The sequence below is a fragment of the Marmota flaviventris genome, chromosome 18 (assembly GCF_047511675.1).
Source record: "Marmota flaviventris isolate mMarFla1 chromosome 18, mMarFla1.hap1, whole genome shotgun sequence".
Classification (NCBI taxonomy): Eukaryota; Metazoa; Chordata; class Mammalia; order Rodentia; family Sciuridae; genus Marmota; species Marmota flaviventris.
In genome coordinates this window covers 36,949,277-36,976,277 of record NC_092515.1, presented here as the reverse complement: position 1 = coordinate 36,976,277, position 27,001 = coordinate 36,949,277, and the positions used below count along the sequence as shown (strand labels likewise).

Below are 27,001 nucleotides of genomic sequence, written 5' to 3'. Positions count from 1 at the left end.
GAAACGCAGAGCAGGGAGGGTCCACTGCCTGCCACAGACCATGGGGGCACTTCCTGTGCACTTTATCCAGAATTTTCCAAAGCGTCAGCTGGCTGTATAAGTTCTGGGCTCAGGGGCTTCTCCAGAGTGTGTGGGGGGGGCTGTCTTTATATTGTTCAGAAGTGATTGACGCTCAAGATCTGAGAGCAGGTGGACACCCCATTTTAGAGAATGGAAAACTGAGGGGCGGTGACTTAGCCCACATCAGGGATTCTCAACCTCTCGCTATGCGCATTTCCGGTGACATTTTTTGTTGTTGTTATGGGACCCGGACTGTGCATTGTAGGGTGTTGAGAGCAACCCTCATTCCCCAGGTGTGACATCCAAGAATGTTTCAAAATGTCCCAAGGGGACAACATCACCCCCAGTGGAGAGCAGTAGAGCTCAAGGATTGACGAGCCTGGGCCACTGCAGTCTGTCCCCAGGGCCCTGGGCCTCCAGTGGCTCATCCCACCTTGAAGAAGAGCCCCCACCGTGCACACGCCCTCTCTCAGCCCTACCAGAGTCCTGACTGTCCTGTCTGGGAAGGGGTGGCTGCGGCATTGCCTGCATCTAGGCCACGGGCACAGGCTGAGGGAGATGGGGCACTTCTGTCCATCACGGGACAAGTGATACTTCAGCCCCCAAACCTGAGTCACAAATCCTTCCACCAGGTGTGGAGAAATGGGGGAGGAGAGGGAGGACTCCCGCCAGTTCCTGCCCACTGCCGGGGACATTAATGGGCAGAAGGATCAGGCTCTCGTGCCAAGGACAGCACTGGGTTCACAGCCGGTCACCTGTCAGCCCAAGCATTTGTGGCCTGAGGATACCGCAGAGGCTGGGAGTCAAGGGCAGCTGGGCTCAGGAAGCTCGTCCCCACCCAGCAAGGCCCTGCCCTCTCTGGCACCTTGACCCTGTTCTTGTTGACCTCCTCATCTGAGATCTTCCACGGGCAGTCCCGCCTCATCTCGGCCACGGTGGCCTCGTCCTTGAAGCCGTCGTTCAGGCGGAAGGGCGCGATCATGTCCTCAAAGCGCTTGGTGCTGGAGAGAGAACGCAGGAGAGGCCGTGAGATGGCCCATCTCCAGAGAAGCCAGGACCCTGGAGGGAGCTAGAGGGGAGGCCACGGGGACACAGAGCGGGGCCCAACAATGCTGCCATCTACGTGGGAATGGCCCCAGTGTGATTTAGGCTCTGCCACTTAGACCTGGAGTTCCACCAGACTTCTCCAAGCCATCCTCAGTGGTGGGCCTGGACTCTACCCGCCCCTAACTCAGCAGGCGGTCACTGGCCAGGTCTGTGTCAGGTTCTGAGCCACACAACAGACTCCAGGTCAGACTGGGCACCCTCCTGGATCCCGTGCTCTGATGCAGTAAGTAAAGAGGCAAATAAATACAAAGTGGGGGATTTATAAATGTATAAACCGAATCCTGGTATAGAGAAAATCAGGGTCAGGAGAGGCCTTGCGAGGGCTGAGGAGTCTGTCCTGAAGCCAGCTATGCACAGGTGGAGGTGGGGGGTAGTGGCTAGAGCAAACCGAACTGAATGTGCAAAGGCCCTGAGGTGTGGTAGGCGGCCTGCATGAAGTGCAGCCAAAGAGCCCAAGGGGCTGGAACAAGGTCCCAGCCAGCAGCAGGTCTGCAGGGCACACCGCTGGCCTTTCTGCTTAGATCCCCTGACACAGAGAACTCACTGCTCCGCCCGTGGCTTCTGATTGATGTCAGGAAGGACATGAACTTCATGAAATCCCAGTCGGAACTTGCTCAACAGAGAAATGATCCTGGAGGGCAGAGGGAGACTTTTTAAGTGTATTCATTCATTCGATGACATTTTATTAAGTTTCTGCTGTTGACAGCAGTGAGTCAAACAGACCCCATCCTGCCCCTTGGCACTGCCATTCTAACAGAGGAGGAGGGACAGACAATCAGGGTCACCAATGAAGCAGGTCAGCTCATGACAAGTGACGCAGAAAAGCATGACCAGGATTTCCCAAGCGTCTGGTGGCCACCTCTGTCTTAGTGCCTGGCAATCATTAACGCCCGTGTCTACACCTCTGCCGAGACTTTGTGACAATGTCCATTCTGATTCACTGGTCTGGCTGGGGCCGGGGATTCTGCATCTCTAACCAACTCCCGGGGATCCAACGCTGCCAGGCCCCGGGGACAGGACAGTTGGAAAAGAGGAAATTAAAATTCCTGAGGGAACCAAAGAAATGTGAGAACCAGGCAGAGAAGCAGGAGGGCAGCTTCGGGCACCACTTTGGATTTAACAGGAGAGGAGAAGCCACTGTGGTGGGAGTGGTCAGGAGGATGACACAGAGCGGGTAGCGATCTGGCTGGACGGTGCGTGGTGGAGATTGTTGAAGGCCAAAGGGGTTCAGGCAGGGGGATGTCCATATTGACATTTTTTTTTCAGTCCTGGGAATTGAACCCAGAGCCTTGCATTTACTGGACGAGAGCTCTACCACCGAGACGCATCCCCAGGCCAGAGTCCACACTGGAACCTGCCACGGGGCCTTCAGAACAGTGCGCTGCCTGGTGCTAGCACCTGCTGAGTCACACTCCCCGGGCAGGGCAGGTCTTGGTAAAGTCACACATGGTCCCAGTGTGCCCCCTTGGTTAGGGCCCGCTGGACTCACTGGTGGGGAGGAATGGACAGGGCAGCGATGGCAAAGAGCCAGCTGGGATAGCTTGGAGCCTCTGGAAGACCAGCCTGAATGACCAGCTGGGCCCAGCAGTCAAGCAATGGCTGGTTCTTGAACTTGGGGGAGCAGGATTTGGAAAGCAGAGATATGGGCAGATCCATCTTGGTGTGCGGCAGTGGCTGGGGCCAGCAGGCCTGGGCAGCACCTGGGCAGGTGGCAGCGTAGGCCTGCCCTGGGGTCACTGAGAGAGCAGGTCACATGGCCCAAGAAGGTCACGGTTGGGTGGCAGAGGAGTGAGTGTTCACAACCTCTGTGTGAAGGGCGTGCAGTGCCAGGCCTTGGGCTCAGCCAGCTGTACTGACCACCCCCTGCCTAGGCCTGGACCGGAAGCCGAGGCCCTGACGGCGTAGGTGCTTTTCAGACACCCCAGGGGCCAGGAGCTACTGTTCCCAAGCAGCGCCTCCCCGGCCTTGCACAGAAGGGACCTTTGAGTGGCAAAGTCCTCAGTGGGATGACAACAAAGAAATGGGGCTTCTGGGGTGAGCAGAGGGGGAGCTCATGGGCATGGCCCAGGCATGGACAAGGGCAGCGGCCAGGACTCCCCTCTTGTCCTGACCACCGTGTCACAGCCAGGGCTGCTGCAGAGGGCACTGGAGACCCTAGTGCAAGGGTTCTTCCCTCTGCCTATTAAACCGCAGACCCTCACCCCACGACCTCTGACCTCCCGTGACCTTACTGTGAAGCAGCAGTTGCCCAACTCTACCTGCCTGACTCCTGCCAAGTCCACACCTCCGGCCACCTGCCTCACTGTCCTCCTCCTCGTCTGTTTACAAACCCACACGTGTTCCAAATGAGGGCTGTGATTTGAATCTGGTTTGTCCCCTGAACTCACGGTGAAGTCCAATCCCCAGCGAAAGGAGGGTGGAAACCTAATCTGACTGTGGCGTTTGCAGGGAGGAGGTGAACTCTGGGAAGTGATTAGGGCTGGATAAGGTACCCCAAGATTGAATCCTGGTGGCTTTATGTGAAAAAGGAGAGAGGGAGAGAGACCAGATACACACAGCCACTTTTGCCTTCCCTCCCTGTCTCTTGCCATGTGAAACCCTGAGCCACTTGGGGACTCTTTCAGCAAGAAGACTATCACCAGATAGAACCCCTAGACCTTGCATCTCCAGAAGCATGAGCCAAAACAAACCTCTTTTTTCTATAAAGTAGACTTCCTCAGGTATGTCAACATAGTAATGAAAACCAACTAATACACTTAGATACATTTCAAAAGGAATTTTTATATTACGATTTGAAACAGAAAATAAACATGTCTTGGCAGAAAGAACTGATACTTAAAATCCAAGTAAATAAACCAGTGTCACTAAATTCTGGCCAAGCCTGTGAGCCCAGACCTGCTCCTCTTGCTTAGACAGGGAGCTCAGCATGGCTACTGAGGGGAAGGACAAACCAACACTAAACCAAGATCTTCTCCCACCAAATCAGCCACAGAGTTGAAGGGGGATTAAAAAATCACTTCTCGGGCTGGGGTTGCGGCTCAGCAGTAGAGCGCTTGCCTAGCACGTGCAAGGCCCTGGGTTCCATCCTCAGCACCACATAAAAATAAGTAAAATAAAGGTATTGTGTCCAACTACAATTGAAAAATAAATATTTTTTTAAAAAATCACTTCTCACGTAAAGAATCAGTGGTATGGTGTGGCCTCATCTCCTGGCCACTCAAGTCATCTCTCACCTCCCGTGTTCCACACTTTGGGGACATTATCCTCAAAGATTCTATCTCCTGTCTCCTTTCTCAGGAGGAAGGGGCCCTCCCTCCTTCGTTTCACAAGGGTTTCTCCTTGAGGAGTTTGGGATTTTGAATCTTATCACCCCTCCCTATCAGAGCAAAGCCCAGGGTGTGGGTATCTGATTAAAGGGGGTCAAGAAGTCACTTCTGAACTTCGCTCCTGGCCAGAACCCCCTTTGCCATCACTGTGGCTGGAGACAGCCTGCCCAAGCTCTGGGCAATTCCAAGGCCCACCTGAGGGTGGCGGTGGAGGGCAGGGGACGGGGAGGGGCCCCCACTTACGCCTTCCTCTCCTGGTCCATCCTGCTGACCTGGCCCCCAACGAACACCCGGATCTTGCATTTGCTCCACCTCTTCTTGCGTCGAAGGAGATAGGGGATGAGGAGGGTGAGGCCTGGCAAGGAGGGTCCCCAGAAACCAAGGGGAAAATTCTCAGGGGATAGCCCCTGATGGGTTCCTGTCCCTTACTGCCACCATAGGCAGACCCCTTCCCCTCTCTGGACCCTGGTTTACCTGCCTGCATCAGAACTCACCTGGCTAAACCCCGGTGGCCGTGGTGCCTGGTGTCTAGGGTCTATTTAGCAGTGGTGTTTTTAAATATTTTTAATATTCACCACAAGCTGGTAGTGAACGGGGGGGGGGGGGGGGTTGCACATGGACATCTAGAGAGAGGGCCTTTCTGGAAAATTGAACATTTGGCCAATGGGTGGGAGCCTGCATCCCTCTCTGTCATGCCATGTGAGACCAAGGACCAGCCACTGTGTTCAAGGCCTAGTCCTGTGTGTCCCGGTCTCTTTATTTGTAAAAGAGATGACATTAGATTAGAGCACTGGCCAGAGGTAGGTAGTCAGCGCTCAGCCTGAGTTATCTGTCATTGATAGAGTATACAGTCCTCCTCTGTGTCTGCAGGGGATTGCATCCAGGGCCCCCTTTGTGCTGAATCCACCTGTGCCCAAGTCCTCTGTATAAAAGGACATAGAATTTGCATGTCACCTACCCACATCCTCCTGTGTACTTTACACCATCTCCTAGAATGCCAGCTACAATGTGAATCTGTGCAAATAGTTGTTGTACTTTATTGTTGGGAAATAATGACAAGGACAAAGTCTGTACAGGGTCCATACAGACACAATGTTTTTCCTGAACATTTTCGACCTGTGCTTGGTCAGAAGTGTGGAGGTAGCACCTGGGGACCCGGAGGCTTGGTTGTCCTCTTTTGAAGGAGGGGTATTTTCTATGACTCTGTCAAAGGTGGGAACTATAAAGACAAGAGTCGTGTTTTAGGGAAAAACAGGGCAGGTGTGTCTCTGTAGAGAGTACTCCAATAGCTGTCCTGTGCACTGGCCCCTGTCCCCAACTCTGCCGGTGGCTGGGACCCCCAGGACTATCCAGTGAGGACGTTCTTCTGAGGTTGGCCTCAGCCCTGCCCCCATCTCGCTCCACTTCACGGCTGAAAAAGTTAGAGGCCAGGGACAGGGGCCCCGCCGGACGCCCTGGCCAAGCCCATCCAATTACTCAACCCAGTTATCCAGGGGTCTGGGGCCCTGCCCACTTTGCTGGACTCTAGGTCCAAGCAGAGGCCTTGACAAGAGCCAGCCAGGAAGGACAGGGCAAGAGATGCAGGGACGGGCAGGGAAGACGTCCCAGGGCACGAGGGAGCCACATCTGAGGAGTCCTGACCTCCATCATCAAAGAGCCAGTAGATGTCCACAGTCTTCTTGCCCTGCTCGGCCTGGAAGAGGGTGCTGGCCTGCTCCTCCCGCACCAGGGCCTCAGGGTCCACTGCAGGAGGGGAGGGGGTCAGAGCAGCCAGCCTCCTGGAAACGGCTCACCGCCCTGAGAGGTGGGCTTGCTGTTCAGGCCCAGACTGTGCCCGCAGCAGCAGACGCAGCTGAGCAGGCCTGGCCGGGGCCGTGCACTTCCCTCCTGGTGCCAGGACTCGGATTCTCAGGCAGGTGGACCAGGAGCGGGGACCCTGGGATCACAGGCTGCCGCATGCCCCCCCTGCTTCTCAGCTTCTCCCTCCCCAGGCTCCAGCCAGGGGGACCCCATGCCCTCCGGGGCGGCCCTCCGGGAGGAAGCATGCTCTTCCAACCCTTGCACACTCTCCTGGGCCCCTCAGGAATGCCACAGGAGTCCCCTGTGCCTGTGGCAGCTTCCCCTGCCTCCCAGGGCATCAGCGGAAGACTGCCACTCTACCCCTCCCTGAGCCTACATCAGACAGGTCCCGCAGGGGCCTTGCAGGGACTTGGGTCCTGGAGGCCCAGCGTCTCCACCAGGACCTGCGCTCTTGAACAGGGGCCACGCCCATCGGGTTACTCAGCCCAGTTAGTCAGCCGCTGCTATCACTAGGAACAACCATCGCCTTTGACCGAGTCCCTAGGTGGCCACCACTAGCCCCTGCTGGGCCAGAACACCCTGAGCCTCCGAGTGGGTGGGGACTGACGTGTGCCCGACACAGATGGCCTGGCCCCGTGGGTGCTGGTGCCCTTGCTGTCCTCCGCCGGGTCAAACACAGGATTAACTGTAAAAGAGGGGCATCTGGGGTTGCAGGGTGCCCTCACCTGGGGCCCCCTGGGTTCTCCATCTAGCAGGGCACCCTGAACACTGGGAGGAGAGTCCCACGGCCCCACCACACCCAGACCCGCCTCCCTCTGCCCTGGCCCTGCCCTGGCCCCTCTTGCTCCTCCAACAGGCTAAGCTCATGCCCACCTGGTGGTGAGGATGCCCCTGAGCTGGGGGCAGCTTTCCCCAGCCCTGCCCCTCACGGCCAAAGGCCTCCCCTGGACACCTGTGCTGTCTGCCAGACACTAGATGACCGAGTGTCCGCTTGTACAGATCTGCTTTGCCCCGGGGACAGGGGCTTTGTTTGGCCCTTGCTGTACCCACTGTGCCTAGAGCAGCACAGGAGCATGGCTACCGACTTGGTCACTGTTGGTTGCATAAGTATTTACTGACCAGCTCCCTGGGCCAGGTACACCCTCAGCCCTCCGTGACAGGCAGAGTCCCACCCACCAGGCTCCCAGCTCTGCCCTCCATCTGGCTCCAAGAATTTTATGTCTTTTACATTTCTAAATACTAGTAATTCAGAGTCTGCAGAGTTGGACTTTTAAATGGAAAACACAGCAGCTCCACGCTGCCCAGCTAGAAGCATCCTCTTGGACTGTCACGTCCCCTTCTGGGCCTTAGTTTTCCCACCTGGAAACCTGATGGTCTCCAAGTGACCATCCAGGGCCGACGTTCTATGAGCCTGTGACCTTTAGTTCCTTATGAATTTTCCCTCTCTTCCTTGCACTGCTTAAAGAACTTGGGTTCCAGAAGTTTCTGGGGTCCCCTTCTGGTCTGGGACAGCGTGCTGAGCCGGCGCTGCGGGTGCTCACCGTGAGCCTGCAGGGTCTCGGAGATGTTCAGCCCCTCGCGCATCCTCAAGACACACACGCCGTAGTTGAAATCAAAGGCATCGCTGGAAAGAGGAGCAGGGGGTCAGGCCCGGCTCAGCCCCAGCTCCCACCCAGGAGGTGACCTGGCTCCCGGGAGACCAGGTGTCCAAGATGGCCCTGCTTCCCACCGTTCTCCTTCTCCCCCCGGGCCTCAGTTTCCCTGTCTGTAAAGTATGCAGACAGAACCGGAGAGTCGCCCGGGACCCCTCGAGGGACACTCAGTCAGGCCTGGCTTCCCCCTGGAGAGCTGGGTGAACCCTCACAGCTCTGCCACAGGGTGGGATGGTCGATATCGTCTCCACCTTACAGGTACACAAATGGAACGGTTTGTCCACAAGCACGCAACCAAGGAAGGGACCAGCTGGTCACTGTGAACTGAAGGGCAGGCGTGACCCCAGGACAGGCCTCACTCAAGCCGTGGGCTCTTATAACGAGTGTCTAGAAGACTCCTGCGCATGCCCGATTGATTGATTGCTCTATTGACACAGTGTGCAAAAGCCACCACTTCAGTGTGAGGCAGTGGGCTGAGCACTGCTTCCTTGGCTGTCTCACTCACACCCTCGGGATTGTCTTAGGACACTGGAGCCGGGGGAGCCTAGACACAGTTTCTCCACCACCTTCTCTTGCAATTTCATTAGAGGCAGTGGGAGGGTCCCCTGAGCTGCGCAGCCAGTCAACAGTTGACCGGGAAGCAGGGAGCGGGTCCCAGGGCGTCAGCTCTCAGCCTTGGCTCTTGAAGGAACGCAAGGCCTCGGGCCTCTGTGCAGCAAAGACCTCAGGCTGCAGGAATCAGGGGGCGGAGTCCACTCAGGGAGTTCAGTCCTGGTCTGGTTTCCCTTCCCTTCTCAGCGACACCATCTCTTTAACAGACCTCTGGGCCTTCTGAAGCCCACACGGAGGATGTCGAGCTCAGACCTACACTTCCAGCTACTCTGAAATATTAAAGATCTGGCAACGGTGTGGCCCACGTTTCTGTGTGGGTACAATCGGCTAGAGCAGCTCACCACAGTCCCCACTGCTCCCTATTGTCCTACACCTGCTTGGTCCCTGCCAAACTTCACCTTCCCTAAGCCTTGATCACAGTGGATTCAACTTCTTAAGTCCCCACTGGTTCCAGTTCACTCCCCAGGTCCAGGAACCCCCAGTGGCACAAATCAGCAGACCCCAGGCCCCACTGCCCGTGCCCTGGCTCACTGTAGGATGTCAATGTAGTCTTCCACTGTGGCTGGGTGAGCAGACTGCCAGTTCTTCTTGTATCCGACCACCAGGATGTTGGGCTTCATTCTCCCCAGACCTGCGGCCTATGTGAGGGAGTGTTGGTCAAATGGGCAGGGCTAGAGGGCAGGCCTCCCAGCTAGTGGGGCTCTGTCCTGCGACTAGGGTAGGCTTTCTCAGTCCAGCTGCCCTCTGTCCATGCTGTGGGGGCTTAGGAAAGGAATCCCCCCTGTCAGGGGTCTGTCCACCTGGACTCAGCCCCAGAAGGTGGAGCTACAGCCAGGGCGGCCCCAGGGCCTTCTCCGAGCCAAGCCGGCTGCACTGTCCCAAGCCCTGGGAATGCGCCGGGTCCTGCTTCTCTAGAAGATTATTTCTCTTAGTGCAGGACTTGAGTTTGCCTGTCAAGTTTGAGTATTCCTGGGTCATCTCATCCACACATCTTTTATACTTCTCTCCTTTTTTTTTTAAATATTTTAAAATTTAGAAAATCTTGAGGTTAAATTCACATAATAAAAGCATTTTTAAGCGTACAACTCAAAAACATAAATTTTGAAGAATTTAAAAAACTCCAAAACAAAATACAAAAGATACAGTTTAGTGGATCTAGCACATTCACCATGTTTAGTAAATTCATAAAACCATCACCTCTACTGCCAGAATATTTTCATAACCCCACAAAAAGACCCAGGCATTTTATTTTTTTGTTGTTGTTGTTTTGAAAAATAGTTATAACTATTGAGAAGGATGCTCATATGTTGATCTAGAATTAGCAACTGTTATAATTTAATCCTTGTGTCTCATATTACATAAGATAACTGAGCAGTAAATGAATGGCCAAGTGGAATGTTCTTGATTTATTTTTTTTCTGTACGGGGGATTGAACCCGGGGCCTCCCTCGTGCATATGCAGGGCAAGTGCTCTGCCCAGGAGCTGCACCCTGAGCAAAGGCATTCTAGATCTCTAGATCTCGAGCTGAGTGGCAGCCAGGTGCACCAGGTGGTGCCTGGACCCACGGACACTATTGGTCTCTCACTGAACTGTTTTTCACTTTACTTTATGTAATTTATACCTGAGGAAAAAAAGTAAAAAACAAAAAACAGCAACTGGCCAAGGTCACAGAACCCCTACAGGCTTCCATATCAGTTGCCCAAGTCCCGAGGCTCAGAACGTGCCCGCCCGCACGAGTAGATCTGGAGGTGCAAGAAGGTGGGGGGGGGGCTTCTTGTTGCAGCAGACAGGTCTCAAACTAGATCCCCAGGGTTCTCTGCCTTTCGGGGTGCACCTGAAGTAATAAGCCCCGCAGGGAGGCTCCCGACCCGCCACACCTGCATAAGAATCTGGACCCCGCTGCGGAGGTCCTCGGCGATGACGTCAGAGTAGAAGGCCTTGATCTTCCTCTTGTTCAGCCACTTGGTGTGCCCGTGGGCAATGAGCCGCAGCTCGGGCATCCTCTGCTTTCGGGGTCCCTGTGGGCGGGTGCGGCAGGTAATGTCAGGGGCTGCCTTCCCCCTCTGCCCTGGGATCCAGTCCCCCACCTGGCCCACAGTCCCCCTCTGGCCTGGGATTCAGTCCCCCTCCTGGCCCACAGTCCCCCTCTGGCCTGGGATTCAGTCCCCCTCCTGGCCCACAGTCCCCCTCCTGGCCCACGGTCCCCCTCCTGGCCCATGGTCCCCCTCTGCCCTGGGATCCAGTCCCCCTCCTGGCCCACGGTCCCCCTCTGGCCCACAGCCTCAGGAGCATCTGGGGAGGCCCATTCTCCTTTACAGAGTTGGGGGAAGGAACCAGGCAGGGAGAGGGAGAAGGAGATGAGAGGCAGGCGGGGAGGAGCCCGAGAGAGGGGCTGCCCAGCCAGGCTCTGCTTGCCCCTCGCCCCTCTGCCCCTGCCCCCTGCATGGACACCCCAGCCAGACGGCTCCCCCAGCAGCGCAAGGGCACTCACGACAGGGGACACTCACGATGAGCACGTGGCCACAGATCATTAGGCTCAGGTTCTGGGTAAAGGTGCCCACAAAGTCCACCAGGGCCGGGCGGAAGTTGGGGGGACCGGTGAGCACCAAGCACTGGGGGCTGAGGAGGAGCAGGAAGGGGAGGAGCTCAGGAGGGCGCGCACAGGGATGCTGGTGGCAGGTGCCCCAGGAGCTGTGCCACCTCCTAGGTCACCCTGAACCCCAGTGTGGCCTCAGGCAAGACCCTTCACACTTCCCAACTCTCCTTCTTGACTCTGGGTCAAGGTCGCGTCCAGATTTTTTGAAGGCCATCGGACTACATCGACGTTGTCATTTTTGCTCAGGTCACCAAACACCCCACCCAGTGCTCTTCCTTTGCCCTGCCCAGACCAGCTGCCCTTGGAGGTGGACAGAACAAAGCGACCCTGGCTCCAGCTCCCCGTGGGTCCCAGAACCTCTGCTCACCGGTAGTTCTTGATGTGGTCTTCCACCTCGTTGAGGCCCACGGAGTAGCTGAGGGCCAGGTTGTAGGAGCCCGCCTGCACCGAGGAGCCCCAGTTGACCTCTGAGGGAGGGAGTGTGGGGTGACAACGAGATTAGAAAATCCCTGGGGAAACCAATTTGTGGCAGGAGGGCAGGTCAGCGGGGCTGCTAGGTGCCTAATGAGTGCAGGGCTGGCGGCCCACCATGCATCAAGGTATGGAGACGGACTCCTGCCCTGAGCGACCTCATGACTTTGAAAGCCCAGGAGCAAGCGCAGACTTCTCTCTTGGAGCTGTATTTCCTGGATCCCTGTCACCCCAGATCGCTGCTTGCATGTGGACACACCTGCCAAGTCCAGGCTTGGTCCACCTGTCCTTCCAACAGTCACCCCTTGGCCACCCCTCAGGCCTAGGTGGGAGGCCCTACAAGTCCACTCAGGGCCCTTTGTGCTAGAGATCCCTGGTCCTGGGTCTCTAATGTAGAGATCTGGGCTCCTGGAGGGCAGAGGGCACCTGGCCACGCGGGGAAGGCTGAGGGCTGGGGACCTGGAAGCCCCAGCCCTGGGCAGGGTTGAGCGCAGATGGCCTGTGCCCACACACCTGGCTTTTTGTAGATGACGTAGAGCAGGAGGAAGAGGACCACGCCGATGGCGATGAGGGCTGCCCACCAGGTGAGCAGGAACATGATGACCACGGAGACCACTGCCCCGAACAGCGCCGTCCACTTGCTGTAGTATTGGAACGAGGGTCTCCACCCTGGGCGGGGGCTGGGGTCAGCAGCCTGCCCTGCACTAAGGAGCCTCCTCCAGGGCAGCACTGGGCAGCAGTCGTCCGGGTGCCCAAGGCCTGGGTCCCAGACTGTGCCTGCTAGCCAGGGACTCAAGGGGCCCCACCGGCCTTTCTTCCTGGCTGGGCCTGGAGGCTCTGGGGAGAACCGCACGCCTGCCCACCGGGGAGGAGGCATCCTACTCTGACCAACTCCGGCCACAGGACATCGACATCAGCAAGGGTGCCAGCTCCCCAGGCTCCTGAGGCCAGAGGGAGGGGGAGGCATGGTTCTGCCTGACACCCCCTCCCCCCAGGCCAGAGCCATTGCTAGTGAGAGCTGCCCCAGGGCACCATGCACTTGTGGGTGATGTAAAAGGTGGCAATTTGGGGCTAAGTGGGCTTCCTCAAGTCTTTTTACTGCCATCTGCCAGCAGTTTTTCATCAAAAACAAATAAATCCATGACATCTCATGGCCAGGATATGAGCGGTGTAACCAGAGCTGTGCAGTGCGCAACCTACAGCACTGTATGTGACGACCTTGTCTGACTTCGGGAAGTTCTCCCTTCCCTCTCTGGGGATGAGGTTCCTTGCTGGTGCTGGTAGAGGAAGCTCTCTCTCTACCATTCCACCTGAAGAGGGTCCTGGGGCTGCCCGCCTGCCAGCCCACCTCCACCCCCAGCCCTGGGGCGCCTCTGGGTGCAGGGCGCAGGGTTTGCTCACCCGGTGAGTTGGTGATGGAGGCGTGGAAGCAGCTGAAGTTGATGAGGGCGTAAGAGCACAGGAAGAAGTTGGAAATGATGGGCGCGATGGTGTTGAGCTCGGCTTCAGGGACCGGGGAGAAAGGAAGATCTGTCAGGCAACCCACCTGCCACCGCACCCTCCCTCAGAAATGGGACCCCAGGCAGGCCGCTAGCCTCAGTCAGTCTCAACCTTCTCAGCTGTGAAATGGGTCCTTCCTCTTGTGAAGCTCCAAGGGATGGAGTCTTCTAAGCTGAAAGCTGTCAACTTTTAAGCAGACAAGGGCAGCGTGGGAATGCACCCGTCAGGCTACGGGATGACCAGGGGCAGTGGCTGGGACATTTTTGACCACAAATTACAGTAAGGAATACACCCAGGACCCCTGAGAACTGTCACCCCTTCCCTGTCACTGGCCCCCACTGTCCCCAGATAAACCTGTGCACATGAAGCTTTATCTCAGGGCCTCTCTGGGGATCCCCCAAACAAGGCAAGCACCTCTTATGTGTTGGTCCTTCTGCCCAAGATCCCATCTAATCCCTGCGAGACCCCGGCCCCAGAGCACCTGAGATCACGGTCCACAGTTTAGCCAAGCCAGGACCCCCAGAGCAGAGGCATGGCTCCGAGCCAGGGGCGGGGGTGAGCAGGCAGCAGGGGTGGGTTCGTGCCTTGGCAGCCCTGTCTAGCCTCCTCCACCCCCTGGGTGCGACCTGCCACCAGGATCCAGGGGTGAGCATCTGGAAAGCTTCCCTTTGGTAGCAGTGACCAGACTGTCAGGGCAGGTCTCTGGTTCGTAATGGGTGAGGCCAGGCTGGGAGGCAGGGGTCTGGCTGTGGCAGGAAGGTGCCACAGCTGCAACATAGGGAGCAATGGACATCCCTGCATGGCCACTGTCCATGCTGGGTGTGGCCACTTCTCTCCTGGTGCTTCCTTAGCTGAGTTATCAGGAAGTACTGGGTGTGTGCACGTGTGTGTGTGAGTGTGTGAGTGTGCATATGAGTGTGTGTGTGTGTGCTGTGCATACTCGAGGTCTCTTCCTGCCCACCTGTGGCACACCTGTTACACAATCTTGCTCCCAATCTGCAGATGAGGAAATCAAGGCCCAGAGAAGTGAAGTCATGTGTCCAAGGTCCCACAGCCGCCATATGGCAAAGCCAGGGCAGAAAGTGGATCTACCTGACATGTACCAGGGTGTTTCCCACCATGAAACCCAAAGGTCAAGAAAGTGGCTTTGCTAGCTCGTAACCCACAAAGACAACTACCAGGCCATTTGTATCAGCTTCAGTCAGGGACCCGTCAGAGTGGCCTGGCTCCAAAGGCAGCCTGGGGGTTCATTTAAGCCTGGGAATTCAGGGGGAGGGGATCCCAGCTGCCAGGACACAGGAGTGAGGGCCATCTCGCTGTCTGGAGGAGGGGGGCTCCTTCCAGGAAGGGCTAGCCCACTCGGGGGCCATTCTCCAGGTGCAGAGGTCGGCTCAGAGGTGTGGCGTGCCCCAGGTTGGACGCCCAGCAGCAAAGAAAGCGACCCTCTCTGGGTGCTCCCTGTCCAGGCCTGGCTGGGGGAGAAGCAGGGAGAGGAGCCGGGCTGGGAAGGGGAGGCCGGGCTCGCAACCTCTTACCAATGATGATGAAGGCCACTGCGATGGCATAGGCCAGCAGGTAGCCGCGCACGGGCTCCTTGTTCTTGCCGTAGCCTTTGCCAAAGAAGCCGATCAGTGGGTAGAGCTGATCCTCGCACAGGCACTGCGGGCACCGGACACCGTGGCCACTCCCTGGCTGCCACGTGCCCCCTGTCCTCCCAGGGCCCTCTGGGCTCTAGCTCCTGCTTGGTCCCCTCTGTAGTATCAGAGGGCACCTCCTCAACCTGGGTCCCCATTTCTAGTTCTGCTAAATGGGCGAGCCCTCCCCCTCACCAAGGAGATAGGACCAGGGCCAATCCGAGAGGGTCGGACAGCGGGCCCACGGGCAGCGGGCCAGTGGGAAGCACAGGGGAGCCTCAGGGTCCCCCCAGCAATCACCTGGGGACCCTTCCTCCTGGGCCTTCCAGCCCGGTCTGTCCTACCTTGGCCCCTTTCTGCAGCCTCACCTGGAAGACCTTGGCAGCAGAGACCAGGCAGGCCAGGGCAGAGGACAGGGTGGCCCCGAAGATGCCGGCGGTGATCAGGGGCGCGAAGCCCGACACCATGCTCATGGTCTGCAGGGATGAGGGCCTGAGCTGGGGCCATGGCTGCCACCCCACCTGGGGCTCCCAGTGCCCTCTCAGGGAGCGCAGGAGGCCGCTCGTCCCCCGTCCACCTGGCCTGTCCCAGCAGCGGGTCCCCAGAGCCAGAGCGGGTACCTGATAGTAGTTGATGAGGCCGTAGTGGCAGCTGTGCTGCTGGGCGCACTGGGTGAAGTTCCAGCCGTAGCCGCAGGCCAGCCCCTCACAGGCACCCGAGCCAGGGGTCACCGTGTCGTTCAGGTCCCCGGAGGCGTCACGCACCACACAGGAGCCTGAGAGGAGGTAGGGTGTGGGGCAGTCTCCCTTCCCAACTCGCCTGCCCCCAGCATGCTGGCCACAGCTGCAGGGATGTGAAGTTGTGGGTGTCAGCTCTCCCTTTATCACATGAGGAGGGGGGAAGCAGGGGGAGATGGGGAGGGGGAGGGGGGAGGAGGGAGCATGGGGAGAAGAGGGGAGCAAGGGAAGAAGGAGGAGGGGGGAGCAGAAGGAGATGAGGGAGGGGGAGGGGGAGGGGGAGGAGGGGGAGGAGGGGAGGAGGGGGGAGGAGGGGAGGAGGGGGGAGCAGGGGGAGATGGGGAGGGGAGGGGGAGAGAGAGGAGGAGGAGGGGAGACAGAGGAGGATGGGGGAGCAGGAGGAGATGAGGGAGGGGGAGGGGGAGGAGGGGGGAGCAGGGGTAGATGAGGGTGGAGGGGGAGGAGGGGAGCAGGGGGAGATGGGGAGGAGGAGGAGGGGGGAGCAGGGGGAGATGAAGGAGATGAGGGAGGGGGAGGGGAGCAGGGGGAGAAGGAGCTGGAGGAGGGAGAGGGAGAGGAGGATCAGGAGGGGGGGAGGGGGAGGAGGGGGCGTGCAGAACAGCCAAGGCCTAGGTGAACCGCCACATGCCGGACACTGCACTCAGCCCCTCACAACCACCCTGAGAGAGCGGTGCTGAGAGGCACAGAGAGCTTCTGCCCAACGTCCTCTTGAAAGCACAGACCTGGATCTCAAGCCCTGGGTGGTCATAAACTAGGCCAAATCCCCTGGCCGTCTGTGGACACCTGCCTCACAGGTGGTCCCTGGGAATGAGGGTAGCTGTGAGGGCTTCAGCTCAAGTCAGGTATTGCCCTGGCCTGGATTCAAAGCTTGGCTCCACTGCTCAGAGGCTGTGTGACCTTGGGCAGGTCCCTCCACCTCTCTGAGCCCCTCATTTTCTCCTTTGGGACCAGATGAAGTGTGGTGAGCCAAGCAAAGGGCTGGGCAGTGGCAAGTCACTTGCTAGCATCATCCCCACCAGCGCCACCCAAGGCTCAGAGCACGACTGGTCCTGCAGGGTCTTCACCCTCGCAAGTCCAGAACCTTAACGTTGACAGGACCAGAAGTCACTGGCCCCAGTCGCTGTGAAGTTGCTCTGGTCACTGCCAAGGTGACGGATGCCCGAGAGGTAGGACTCAAGGACCCACTTCCTTGGGTTGCCATGTCTTCCTGTTAGGGTCAGACCCCACCCTGGGGCCCCCTCCAGTGTCTGGGCTTCACCAACTCTGCAGGGTGGCACCAGGGTCCTCCCTGCCCCAAGCAGCTAGCCGGCTACTCACCGATGGTGGCTGAGATGGCCAGGTAGGAGACGGTGGTCCAGAAAATGGCCATGAGCGTGCCCTTGGGGATGGCCACAGCAGGGTCCTGCAGCAGGAAGGGTGCGTCAGGCAGCCCCGGGGCCTCCTCCAGGCCCTACATCCTGTCAAGGTCAACCCCTGACCTTGGCCCCTCAGAGCCCCCTGCCAGCACAGAGAGACACCTGTGATTGAGGACTCACACAGGAGGGACGTGACCATGATCAGGGGACAAGGCCACATCTAAGGTATAGGGAGCCCAGGGTTGGACAAAAGATCCCACAGCTCCGCACCTGGGCTTGGAGGACCCTGGCTATACAGGAGGAGGGACCAGGACGGCAGGGCCCTGGGTGAGCCCGCCTGGGGTGGACTCCAGGTGACCAGCTGGGCAGTGGCTACTGTTTCACGCCTGGCCTCGTCTGTCGGTGGCCTGGCAATGGCGCGACCACACATGGGAAAATGAGTGGACCCACACCAAGCTCCTGACCCGGCCCAGCTCCACCAGCTGCCACCATATGTGACATCCTGTGTGACTGATTTGTCCTGTTCCACGACAGTAAACAGGAGTGAGGACAAGCCCCAGACTCACGCTTCCTAACAGTGGGGACGGATTCCCCTGTGCGGTCCCCCTCCCAGGCACTTTCTCAAACCTAATTTCCTGAGAAGTGGCCTGCGCCCCTGCACCTGGCTCCTGGGGAACTGAGGGCAGGGTTGTGAGGGGACCCAGTCACAGAGCCTCTGGTGGCTCCATCCTGACCCTGACACTGGGGTCCACAGCCTTGGGATCTGCCCACTGATCCAGAGCTCAAGAGGCTATGACTGTTACAGTGACTTCAAAACCAGCTCCGTGCTCCAGACACAGAGCGGGGCGGGTGTCAGGTCTGCCTACTTGGGACGTCCCCAGTTTGCCTGTCAACAGGTGGAAACAGAGAGTAGAGATAAGTCAAATTGAGGAGGAAGGGTGTGGCAGGCCGGAGCCAAGGGGAGGGAGGCCCAGAGGGAGGCTGGCGTCTCAGGGCCTCCAGGTCTGGTCACTGCTGGGGTCTCTGACCTGGGGGCTCTGCAGCCCTGGTCCTGGCAGCCCGTCCCAATGTCTGGATGGCTTGACTGGGTCATGCACATGGAGTCCTGGCCCTCAAGGCCAGGCCAGCCTCCCACGCCATCAGATTCACATCCACCCGGAGCCTCGGACCATGGCCTTGTTGGGAACAAGCCCCTTGCAGGTGTGGTTAGCTGAGGTGAGGTCAGGCTGGGTTACAGTGGCCTCAGAGGCAGTAACGGAGTCATTGTAAGAGGAGGAAAAGACACAGAGGAGAGACGGTCACATAATCAAAACGATGCAGAGCCTAGAGCGAGGAAGTCAGGGAACGCCACTGTCAGGGGCCGCCGGAGCTGGGATGAGGACAGGAAGTTCCCCGGGGCCTTCACACAGACGTGGCCCTGTCAGGACCTTGATTTTCAATTTCCAGACTCCTGAACTGTGAGAGGAGACACTTTTGTATTCTCACCCCCCACCACCCCCATGTCTCGGTCTGAGATCTCAGGGGTGGCTCACAAGTCAGGCACAGGTGGGTCCACGTCCCAGCCCGTCCCGTCCTAGCTGTGTGACCTGGGAGAAGCCCCTTCATGTCTCTGAGCCCCAGTTTCCCCATCTATGAAACAAAAAACCACCTGCCCCAGCAAGAACCCTAAATGGGAGTTCTTAGAAGCGGAGGCAGCATCCCACACATGGACAGGTCTTGGAACAGCACAAAAAATGTCTGTCGAGGGACAAAATGATTGTGATTGAATTGTGGGCTCTGCTCTACAGACTGGCACTCCAGTGTCCATGCGGTCAGTGTGGCCTGGGCCAGCCGCTGCATGAGGGGGGCTTGCTTGTCTGTGGCATCAGGAAGTGACAATGTTTGCAGCTAGCTCTTAGCACGTCCTCCTGGGGCCAGGCGCTGTCACCCTTCCCTGCCCCCTGTACATCTGGGAGATGTAGGGACACTTGCCCAAAGTCCCACAGCGAGGCCATAAATGGGACCTCTGCTGCTGAATGAGCAGAACCAGGAGCCAGTGGCCCTTTTAAGGCTTGGCAACACTTGGGACAGCGCAAAGGTGACCCCTTACCCACTCAGAGGCAGCGGCCGGGCCCTCATGCCTGCACGCTGGGCCACTTAGTAACCGAGAAGCTTGACAAAGCAGCTAGATGAACTGCTTTATCTGAGCACAGGCGGGACCTCTGCAGGGAGCTCAGGGCAGGCTGACCAGGCCTGGGCTGGCTGCTGTCCAGGGGAAGGAGAGGGCTGACAAGCGCTCCCACATCCAGCCCCAGGGTACACGCCCGGGGCATAGCCAGTTAGAGCCTGGCCGACCTGAGGAGTGTCTTAATCCACTCAAGAACGCCTTTGGGGGCTGGAGACTGCAGGGAGGGCGCCGGTCACCCGCTCTTGCACACCATCTCCTTGGATCTTCCTGCCGGCAAAGCTCCCCGCCCCACCGCCGCGCCCGGCTTCTCCGCTTTGAAAGCCCAGCCCCAGCCCCTGCTCCACCCAGAAGGTTTCCTGGGGTCTCTGCTGACGTCCTCTGTCCTCCCCATGGTACGGCTTCGAACTTCTCCTCCCACACCACCTTTCACCACGATTCAATCAACAAACAGGCTTGCGACTGACTGAAAGCTGGGAACAGGGACACACGGATGGGTGGACGTCGTTACTCTAGGAGACCCACGACCCCTGGGAGAACGGCCAGAGACGTTGTTTGAAAGACAAACAGACACTTGGGAGGTCAAGAAACAGGCCAGGGATCCCCAGCACAGTCAAAACCACGTGGGCAGTGGGGCTGAGGGCAGCAGATCCTGGGGCAGAGCAAGGGTCACAGGGACAGTGACAGAGTTTGGGGACAAGCCTGGACAGGTGCCTGGAGCCTGGATCACTGGGCCAAGGAGCTGCAGAGATCCCAGGAGGTCAGCCCAGCACAGGTGTGCACGTTCAAGACTGAGTTTCAGAATGTCGCTGCTGGGCGGGTCTTCCCTAAGGCCCAGAGACCCAGGAACTCGCGGGGGACCAGCACATACTGGGGTGTTGCACAGGTCTCAAGCCCAGGTGGTATCAACAACAGCCCAGAATAGAATAGAAGGGAACTGGTTTGGATTGGACCAAGTAGAACTGGGCCGCACCGATTGAAGCTCTGAGCCCCTTCCCTGCCCCGGCTCATGCCAACCTCCACGCTCGGGCGGCAGATCCTGCTGGGACAGGGAGCAAGACTGTCCTCACAGCCCCCTGCAGTGGCGGGGTGCAGGAGGGACAGGTGTTCTGCTCACCTTGAGGTCCCCAGAGATGTTGGCTCCTGCCAGGATCCCGGTGGCCGAGGGGAAGAAGATGGAGAACATCCCGAAGAAGCTGCCATCAATGCCTCTCCAGTCGGGCACCAAGTTCTGAACAAAAATGTCCCCTGGAACACAACCCTGAGTCAGGGCCGCCTGGACCACGTGGCTGTCCAGGACCAGCCAGGCAGGCCGTCGACTCCCCAGCAGCTTCTAGCTGTGGGCGAAGGGGAGCCCGTCCTCCTGGTGCCCCACAGTGGGCCAGGTCCGTGGACAAACTGTCCCCGTCCCCAGAGCCATGGCCAGGGACCCCAAACTTCACGTACCCCGGTAACTGAAGAAGCCCTTGGAGGCCTTGTCCTCTGATGGGGGTATCAGGGTCCCCACCAAGTAGTTGGCAAAGGAGACCATAATGACAAGGAAGAACAACACCTGGGCCTGGGGGAGAAGGACCTCGAGGTGAGACTGCAGTCCCGCATCTTCCGGGGGCCCCACAGGGGGATGCGCCCAGCCCTCGCCCCGGCAGACACTCCCGGTCATTCACGGCCATTCCGCAGTAGCTCTGTTGGAGGAGCTGGGATACAGCGGCGGGCAAGGTGGCCCCGGCCTCTTGTCTTGGCTGATGGGTGGGATGAATTTAGAGCAGGAACAGGGGTGTGATGGGACTGAGTTGGGGCTACTTGAGCAAAGTGGCCTGGGGAGGTGACGCCAAGGAGAAGACTTTTTTTCTTTTTGGTGCCAGGGATTGAACCCAGGATGCTTCACCCCTGAGCCACATCCCCAGCCTTTTCTACATTTTATTTTAAGACAGAATCTCACTGAGTTGCTAAGTGCCTTGCAAAGTTGCTGAGGCTGACATTGATTGAACTTGTGATCCTCCTGCCTCAGCCTCCCGAGTCCTGGGATTACAGGCGTGCACCACTGCACCAGGCTCAAGAAGACTTTTGAGCAGACACATAAAGGAGGAGGATGAGTGAGCCTGATCTGGGAATAAGTTAGTGCTTGGAGAAAGGAGGCCAGCAGAGCCGGGATCAGAGGGCCACAGACAGGAGGCCCAGGGCGGGGTCCTGCCTTGCCCGTGGGCCCCTTCTGGCCGAGTCCCAGGCTGTAACCCAACACTTCCTTATTTCATATACTGAGCCTCTGACTCATGGCTGGACACGAGACTCAAACGAGTCTGTTACACAGGAGCAACAGGGGCAGCTCTCAGCTTGAGCCATCAAGGAAGGGAAGGGGCTCCTCCCTTTCATCTCGCCCTTCTTCCCTCTCCCTCTGCCTGGACTGTGGGCAGTGTGAGGGCAGCCACCGTGGACCAGGAGAGCCACACCCTAGGGATGCAGAGGCCACAAGAGGGGAGGAGTCTGGGGGTCCAACTACCCCCGTGGAAGCCTCCATGCTGGCCCTGGACCACGTCCACCAGGACTGTCGCATGAGAGAATCAAAGTCCCTCTTGTTGGAGGCACTGCTAACTTGGGTCTCTTTGTCATAGCAGCAGAACTTGGAGCCCAGCTAATACAGATAAGAAGGGGCAGAACCAGGGCTGACCCGCCTCTCTCCCTGCCCCTCCCCCGGGCCTTCCTCACCTTGGACTCCCATTCCATGCCAGCCAGGGAGATGGCCAGCAGCACCGTGACGGTGGCCACGCCGATGATGCGGATATCGTTGATGGGGTCCACGATGGGTGTGCCGTGCTCCTGGGGAGGGGACGCAGGCTGCCCTCTGAACACCCCACTGCTCCAGACCCCTCCCCTTTGTGTGGGGTGCCCTCTGATAGCAAAATCCCATACAAGCTCCTTCCGGCCCACAGTCCCCCCAGTGGCTCTGCATGGGCCTGGACAACGTGGCCCCCAAGGCAGCACACGGCTCAAGAGGGCACTTGTGGGGATGGTCTTTGTTTGATGAGATCATCATCGTCACAGACCGTGGCTGTGGTCCCTGAAGGGAGAGACTGGGCGGGGGGAGGAAGGACCCAGGCAGGGTTGTGGGTCCAGCGCCACCTCACCTGGAGCAGGTCCCGCACGGTCTCTGCGAAGCCCACCGTGTGCATGGCCACACCCACAGCGTTGGCGAAGGCAAAGATGAGGCCGATGGAGCCCCCCAGCTCAGGGCCCAGACTCCGGGAGATGAGGAAGTAGGTGCCACCTGGCAGGGAGGGCCGAGCCAGGAGCCAGGAGACCAGAAGAGTCAGCCGGGGGGTGGGGTGGGGTGTGCTTAGGGCAGGCAGAGGCTGAGGAGAGGTGACATGGGGCTCCCAGGGCAGGAGTAACCGAGGCCATCCCTTCTGGAACCCCCACCTGGAACCTCAGGAGCAGCCTGGGGCATCCCACGGGTGGGGAGCAGTTCAGAGTCCATTCCCAGGGTGGGGACTGGGGCAGCCTTCGAGAAGAGGAGCCCGGGACCCACCTGACTTGACCTTGCCGTTGGTGGAGATGGCCGAGATGGAGAGGCCTGTGATGGAGGTCACCATGACCGAGAGCAGGATGATGACCCAGGTCAGCACTGTGGGGAGGGAGCCCCAGAGCTCAGTGGGGTTCCCAGGCGAGGAGCTCTGGGGGGACCTGAATCCACCTACTACTCAGTGCCACCCAAGTCACTTCCCTCCTGAGTCTTGGTTTTGTCATCTGAAGAATGGGTCTCTACTTCCGGGCATATTCTGACTAGTCAGGGAGCTCAGGATCCACAGGAAGGGAGTGCTACGTAGGAAAGGGAAGGCACTTTAAGGAAGTGATGGATACCACTTGATGAGCACCTCTGGGTGCCAAATCCTAGGCTGCTCTTCCTGCACCCTATAAACCCCGCAGTGGCTCTGCAACAGGTACTACAATCAGCTCCATTTTACTAATAAGGAGACCAAGGCTCGGAGAGGTTAAGAAACTTGCCCAAGATCACACAGAACTAGCTTCCGAACCTCTGTCTTCCAAAGGCATCCCTGGATCTGCGTGCTGTGCTGTAGAAATTGGCTCAGAGAGGTTAAGTGACTCCCTGAGGCCGGGCAGGGTGAGCCCTGGGACGGCTGGCTGCAGGTCTGTTGAGTCTGTGCCATGCCATCCCCACTTTGGTCCCTGAAGGGGTCCAAGGCTGTGCCAAGGAGGAGCATGCCTGGCCTGTGGTCTCTGCAGCACAAGTTCAAGCCTGCTCCCAAGGGGCCTGGGAGGTGGAGGACCAGGACTCCCTCAGGGTCCTTTTCCCCGAGGGGCACTCACCAATGCCCGCCTGCGCCGTAATCCAGGGGAGCCGCAGGTAGAGGATCACACCCCAGATGTTGAGCATGCAGCGGATCTGAGAGGAGAGTGAGGTCAGAGGACCTCGGGGAGCTGATACCCCAAGGCCCAACACACGGATCCCTGTCTCCGGTCATGGCATGGCCCTGGGCTGCTGGCTGCAGGACACCTGCGTCCCTCCTGTGCTTTTCCCACTCAGCAAGTTCAGTGGGGCAGAGGGGCAGGAGGGGACATCCACCTTCCTCTTGCCCACTCCTGTCCCTTGCCCATCAGGGCCTGAACTGGGCTACAGCGTGATTGCCGCCCGCCTATCCCCAGCCCAGGAGCGTGTGCCCGCCAGCCCAGCCTTGGCCCCAGTGGCCAGCTCTTGGCCCAGGATTGACGTTCCAGGCAAGCCAGCAAATGCAGGCTTGAATTGCTTCCCGCTCACAACAGAAATCAAAGCTCCTGCTGCAGTGACTTCCGCTTCGAAATTTAAAGCCCAGCCAGAGGCCCCCGTGGAGGCCCAAGTTCCAGGTGGGAGCGCCTGGTACGTCTTCGGTCCACCAGGTTGCAGGGCGGGTAGAGGCATGCGGTTTGCACAACTGGGGAGATTTCCCAGGTCCTTGGTCTGCTCCGAGATGCTAAAGAGGACCACACCAGGCTCTGGCCGACCCAGCTCAGGAGGGAGAACCAGGTTCTGAACGCCTCTCTGGGGTCGGAGGAGGGCTTGGGGTTTAGATGGCGAAAGAGAGTCACAGCAGGTGACAGTGGGCAGAGTTAAAAGGAGAACCTGGCCTGCCGCCCCCAGAGCCAGGCCAGAACTTTCTCCTGTGGACCCCGTGTGGTCCCCTCTGCAGAGCCCATAGTGTCCCCCAAGGCAGAGTCAACGTGGTTATTTTGCATCTGCAGATTGACTTGTGCTGTAAACTACAGCAACCTTTCCTTCCTCCTCAGGAAGGGGAGTGGGAAAAAATCATAACACAAAACCCACGATTGTGGCCTGTGTATGTGCTGCCATCTGGTGGCGGTTGGGGACACAGTTTTTTTCCTACTAACTCCCGCAGGCATTGATCACATTCTCATTTAAGGCTCATTTCACAGATGAGGAAACTGAGGCACAGTGGTTAAGTAACTTGCCCAAGGCCACACGACTACTGTGGCCAAGTGTAGATCTGGGTCTCAAGACCTGGGACAGAAATGGGGGAGGAAAACCCAGAGAAAAACTGAGGTCACTGTCCTGATAGGGAAACTGAGCTCCAGGCTGGGCCCTGGGTCTGCTGCCACTCACGTGTGAGGCCCAGAGCTCCGCCCTCAGCCTCACCCCACTCACCATCACACCCTTGACCCAGCCGAAGCGCACGGGCTCCCCGGGGCTCTTGTCACTGTTGGTGCCAGCCTCGTCCTCCACCAGCCCGTCCGTCATCTCATGGCTGGGCCGGCTGTCGAAGGCCAGGGCATGCAGGTGGCTGCCCTCCTGCTGGGAGCCCAGAGCCCACAGGTCAGGCGGGCAGGGTGCTGCACCACCACGCCACGTGTCACAGGCCAGCAGCCCCCAGCACGGCCTCACTGCACACAGAGCTGCTCCCCGGATTTTACAAAGCTCCAAACAGAGAGGAGCCACCAGCCCTGGAAGCTCTGGACGCGCCTGACAGTGGCACCTCCTCTCCGCTGGGGAGCAGTGGCCTTGGGGCAGAGCAGGCTGCACACAGCCTAGGGGTGGGCTGGGCTACTGTCACCTCAGGGAGGTAAAACTGCTTGTCCAGGGTGCACACGGTGCCCGGGCAGCCCGGCCTCTGCCCGGGTGTGGTAGGTCCCCCAGCTTGTGCCCCCTCTGGCAGCTCTTCTCTGGGCTTTTCTTCCCAGCCCCCCTCAGAGGCCCTGCATGGGACAATGGGGCCTCCACCCCAGGGGCCAGGATGGAGGTTTGCTCTGGGGACAGAAGGCGTCCTGCAAGTTGAGCAAGTTGAGCAAGTCTCAGCCCAGAACCAGAGTGATTCTGCCCAATTGTCAGATGGGAAAAAGGACACCCCACAGGGATGGACAGCCCAGCTCCCAGCCCTCCACCCTTCCCTGTCCCACCTCCCAGGCTGCACAACCTCCCTCTGAGTGCCTCCAGGGACTGGAAGCCCATTTCCTCCCTAGGCAGCCTGCCCTTCTTTCGGTGGCCAGTGACTAGACAAGATGAATTAGAATATGCACCCGGAGCTTCACCACCCGCCTCTCTCCCACTATTTCTTTTGGACCTGTCTGACTTTGAGGAAGACACTTATCCTTCCCCACAGCACAGGTGACAGAACTGAGGCTCAGAGATGTTAGGTAACTGGGTCAAGGTCACACAGCAGGGAAGTGGCTCATCTTCTGAGAGACAGCCCTTACCGTGAGGAAGGAGTGCAGGTCGGCCAGTGTGGGCCGCACCTTCCGGGGCTGCCCGGGCGGGGCACTGTCAGCGTAGTGCTCATAGGCAGGGACAGCATCCATGGTGTTGTAGCCGAAGGTGCGCATGTGGAAGGTACTGCCATGGGTCAGGTGGCTGGGGTGGCTACTGTCATAGGCTGCTGGTGGCAGGGGCTCATCGCCCCCCAGAAGTGTGCTGATGGTGAAGCGTCCTCTGCACAGAGCAGGGTCCCCGGACGTCTCCGTGGTGGGCAGTTGGGCCATTGTGGCTCTGGGTCTCAGGGAGGGGTCCAGGGTCGGCAAGGACAAACAGGGTGGCTTTATAGGCTGGGCCGTGGCAGGGGGAGGGCGGGGAGGTTGGCTCAAACCGCCCTCGGCTGGCCAGCAGGGTCCCCAGACAGGGTGGGAGGTGGAGCACGTGCCCACTGCCGCCCCGGCCACCATTCCACCATGGACACAGGGCCCCGCCCCAGACCAGCAGGACGGGGCGACCCAGAGACACCCACTGAGTCTTGGGGCAGCTCTTTGGAGTCTGGGGGCACTGAGATCCTCAGCCAGGACCCAGGAAGGAGCAAGCAACCACCAAAGAGGACCCTGGGGGGACCTAGAGATGGCCTGGGGGTCTGAGAATCCTACCAAGCAGGCTCACAAACCTCTCGTTGTGGGACGTGGTATTTATTTTGATTTATTTCGTATCCTTAATACATGAGTTGGAACATTTAAGATGAATGTGAGACGGAAGCTTCCCTGCTCCAAATGTCATCCGCCACGTCTTTGTCCTTCCACAGACGGCTTAGCATCTAGAAATCATTATGTGCAAGCAGCCCCACAACCTGCAGCCAGCAGTAGACACATGCGCCCTGAGGGCTTGGGGCTGGTCAGCATCAACCACAGAGGCACACTTCCCTGGGTGCTGCCTGCAGGGCACAGGTGGGAGCCGGAGAGCCAGCACTTCCCTCCCCAAAGCCTCCACACAAGCTCCGGCTCCCCAGGGGGGAGGTGCGCCAGGCCTGGGTCCAGTTTTGCCGGTCCCCTGAGGCCACACCTTAGATGCACATTGACAACAGAAGCAAGCCCTGGTCACCAGGGACACCTGAGGCCCGCCGCGGGGGGGACAGTGGTTGAATTTGAGCTGCAGGGGTTTGAAAGAGGTGGATCAGGGTTTTAAGAGATGAGATGAGTGGAGGCTTGGTGTGTCCCCAGAAATGAAGGACTTATTTCTCCAGCTGCTGCAGGACGGTCCACCCCA

At 58.7% G+C, this 27,001-nt stretch overlaps 1 protein-coding gene and 1 long non-coding RNA gene across 7 annotated transcripts in view; one reads left to right on the top strand and one right to left on the bottom strand.

Moving 5' to 3' along the window:
- Slc12a3 (solute carrier family 12 member 3) overlaps positions 1 to 26,016 on the bottom strand; it is a 31,884-nt gene extending 5,868 nt beyond the window's left edge. The window contains exons 1-24 of one of the 4 annotated variants that reach the window (XM_027939068.2): positions 25,735 to 26,016; positions 24,689 to 24,835; positions 23,359 to 23,434; positions 22,559 to 22,654; positions 22,158 to 22,297; positions 21,739 to 21,849; positions 20,482 to 20,593; positions 20,153 to 20,283; positions 16,834 to 16,918; positions 15,379 to 15,533; positions 15,127 to 15,234; positions 14,660 to 14,783; positions 13,026 to 13,127; positions 12,138 to 12,293; positions 11,521 to 11,620; positions 11,065 to 11,176; positions 10,435 to 10,575; positions 9,089 to 9,195; positions 7,835 to 7,917; positions 6,901 to 6,978; positions 6,135 to 6,236; positions 4,737 to 4,848; positions 1,712 to 1,798; positions 926 to 1,061 (exon numbers count right to left, since the gene is read on the bottom strand). In XM_027939068.2, the coding sequence (XP_027794869.1) occupies positions 926 to 1,061; positions 1,712 to 1,798; positions 4,737 to 4,848; positions 6,135 to 6,236; positions 6,901 to 6,978; positions 7,835 to 7,917; positions 9,089 to 9,195; positions 10,435 to 10,575; positions 11,065 to 11,176; positions 11,521 to 11,620; positions 12,138 to 12,293; positions 13,026 to 13,127; positions 14,660 to 14,783; positions 15,127 to 15,234; positions 15,379 to 15,533; positions 16,834 to 16,918; positions 20,153 to 20,283; positions 20,482 to 20,593; positions 21,739 to 21,849; positions 22,158 to 22,297; positions 22,559 to 22,654; positions 23,359 to 23,434; positions 24,689 to 24,835; positions 25,735 to 26,016 (2,883 nt within the window). Of the gene's footprint in view, positions 1 to 925; positions 1,062 to 1,711; positions 1,799 to 4,736; positions 4,849 to 6,134; positions 6,239 to 6,900; positions 6,979 to 7,834; positions 7,918 to 9,088; positions 9,196 to 10,434; positions 10,576 to 11,064; positions 11,177 to 11,520; positions 11,621 to 12,137; positions 12,294 to 13,025; positions 13,128 to 14,659; positions 14,784 to 15,126; positions 15,235 to 15,378; positions 15,534 to 16,833; positions 16,919 to 20,152; positions 20,284 to 20,481; positions 20,594 to 21,738; positions 21,850 to 22,157; positions 22,298 to 22,558; positions 22,655 to 23,358; positions 23,435 to 24,688; positions 24,836 to 25,734 lie in introns of all 4 variants that reach the window. The other 3 variants (XM_027939070.2, XM_027939069.2, XM_071604805.1) reach the window with 3 other exon arrangements.
- Positions 1 to 27,001, top strand: part of LOC139702744 (uncharacterized) — a 49,445-nt gene that overhangs the window by 474 nt on the left and 21,970 nt on the right. The gene's annotated exons all lie outside the window — the stretch shown is intronic.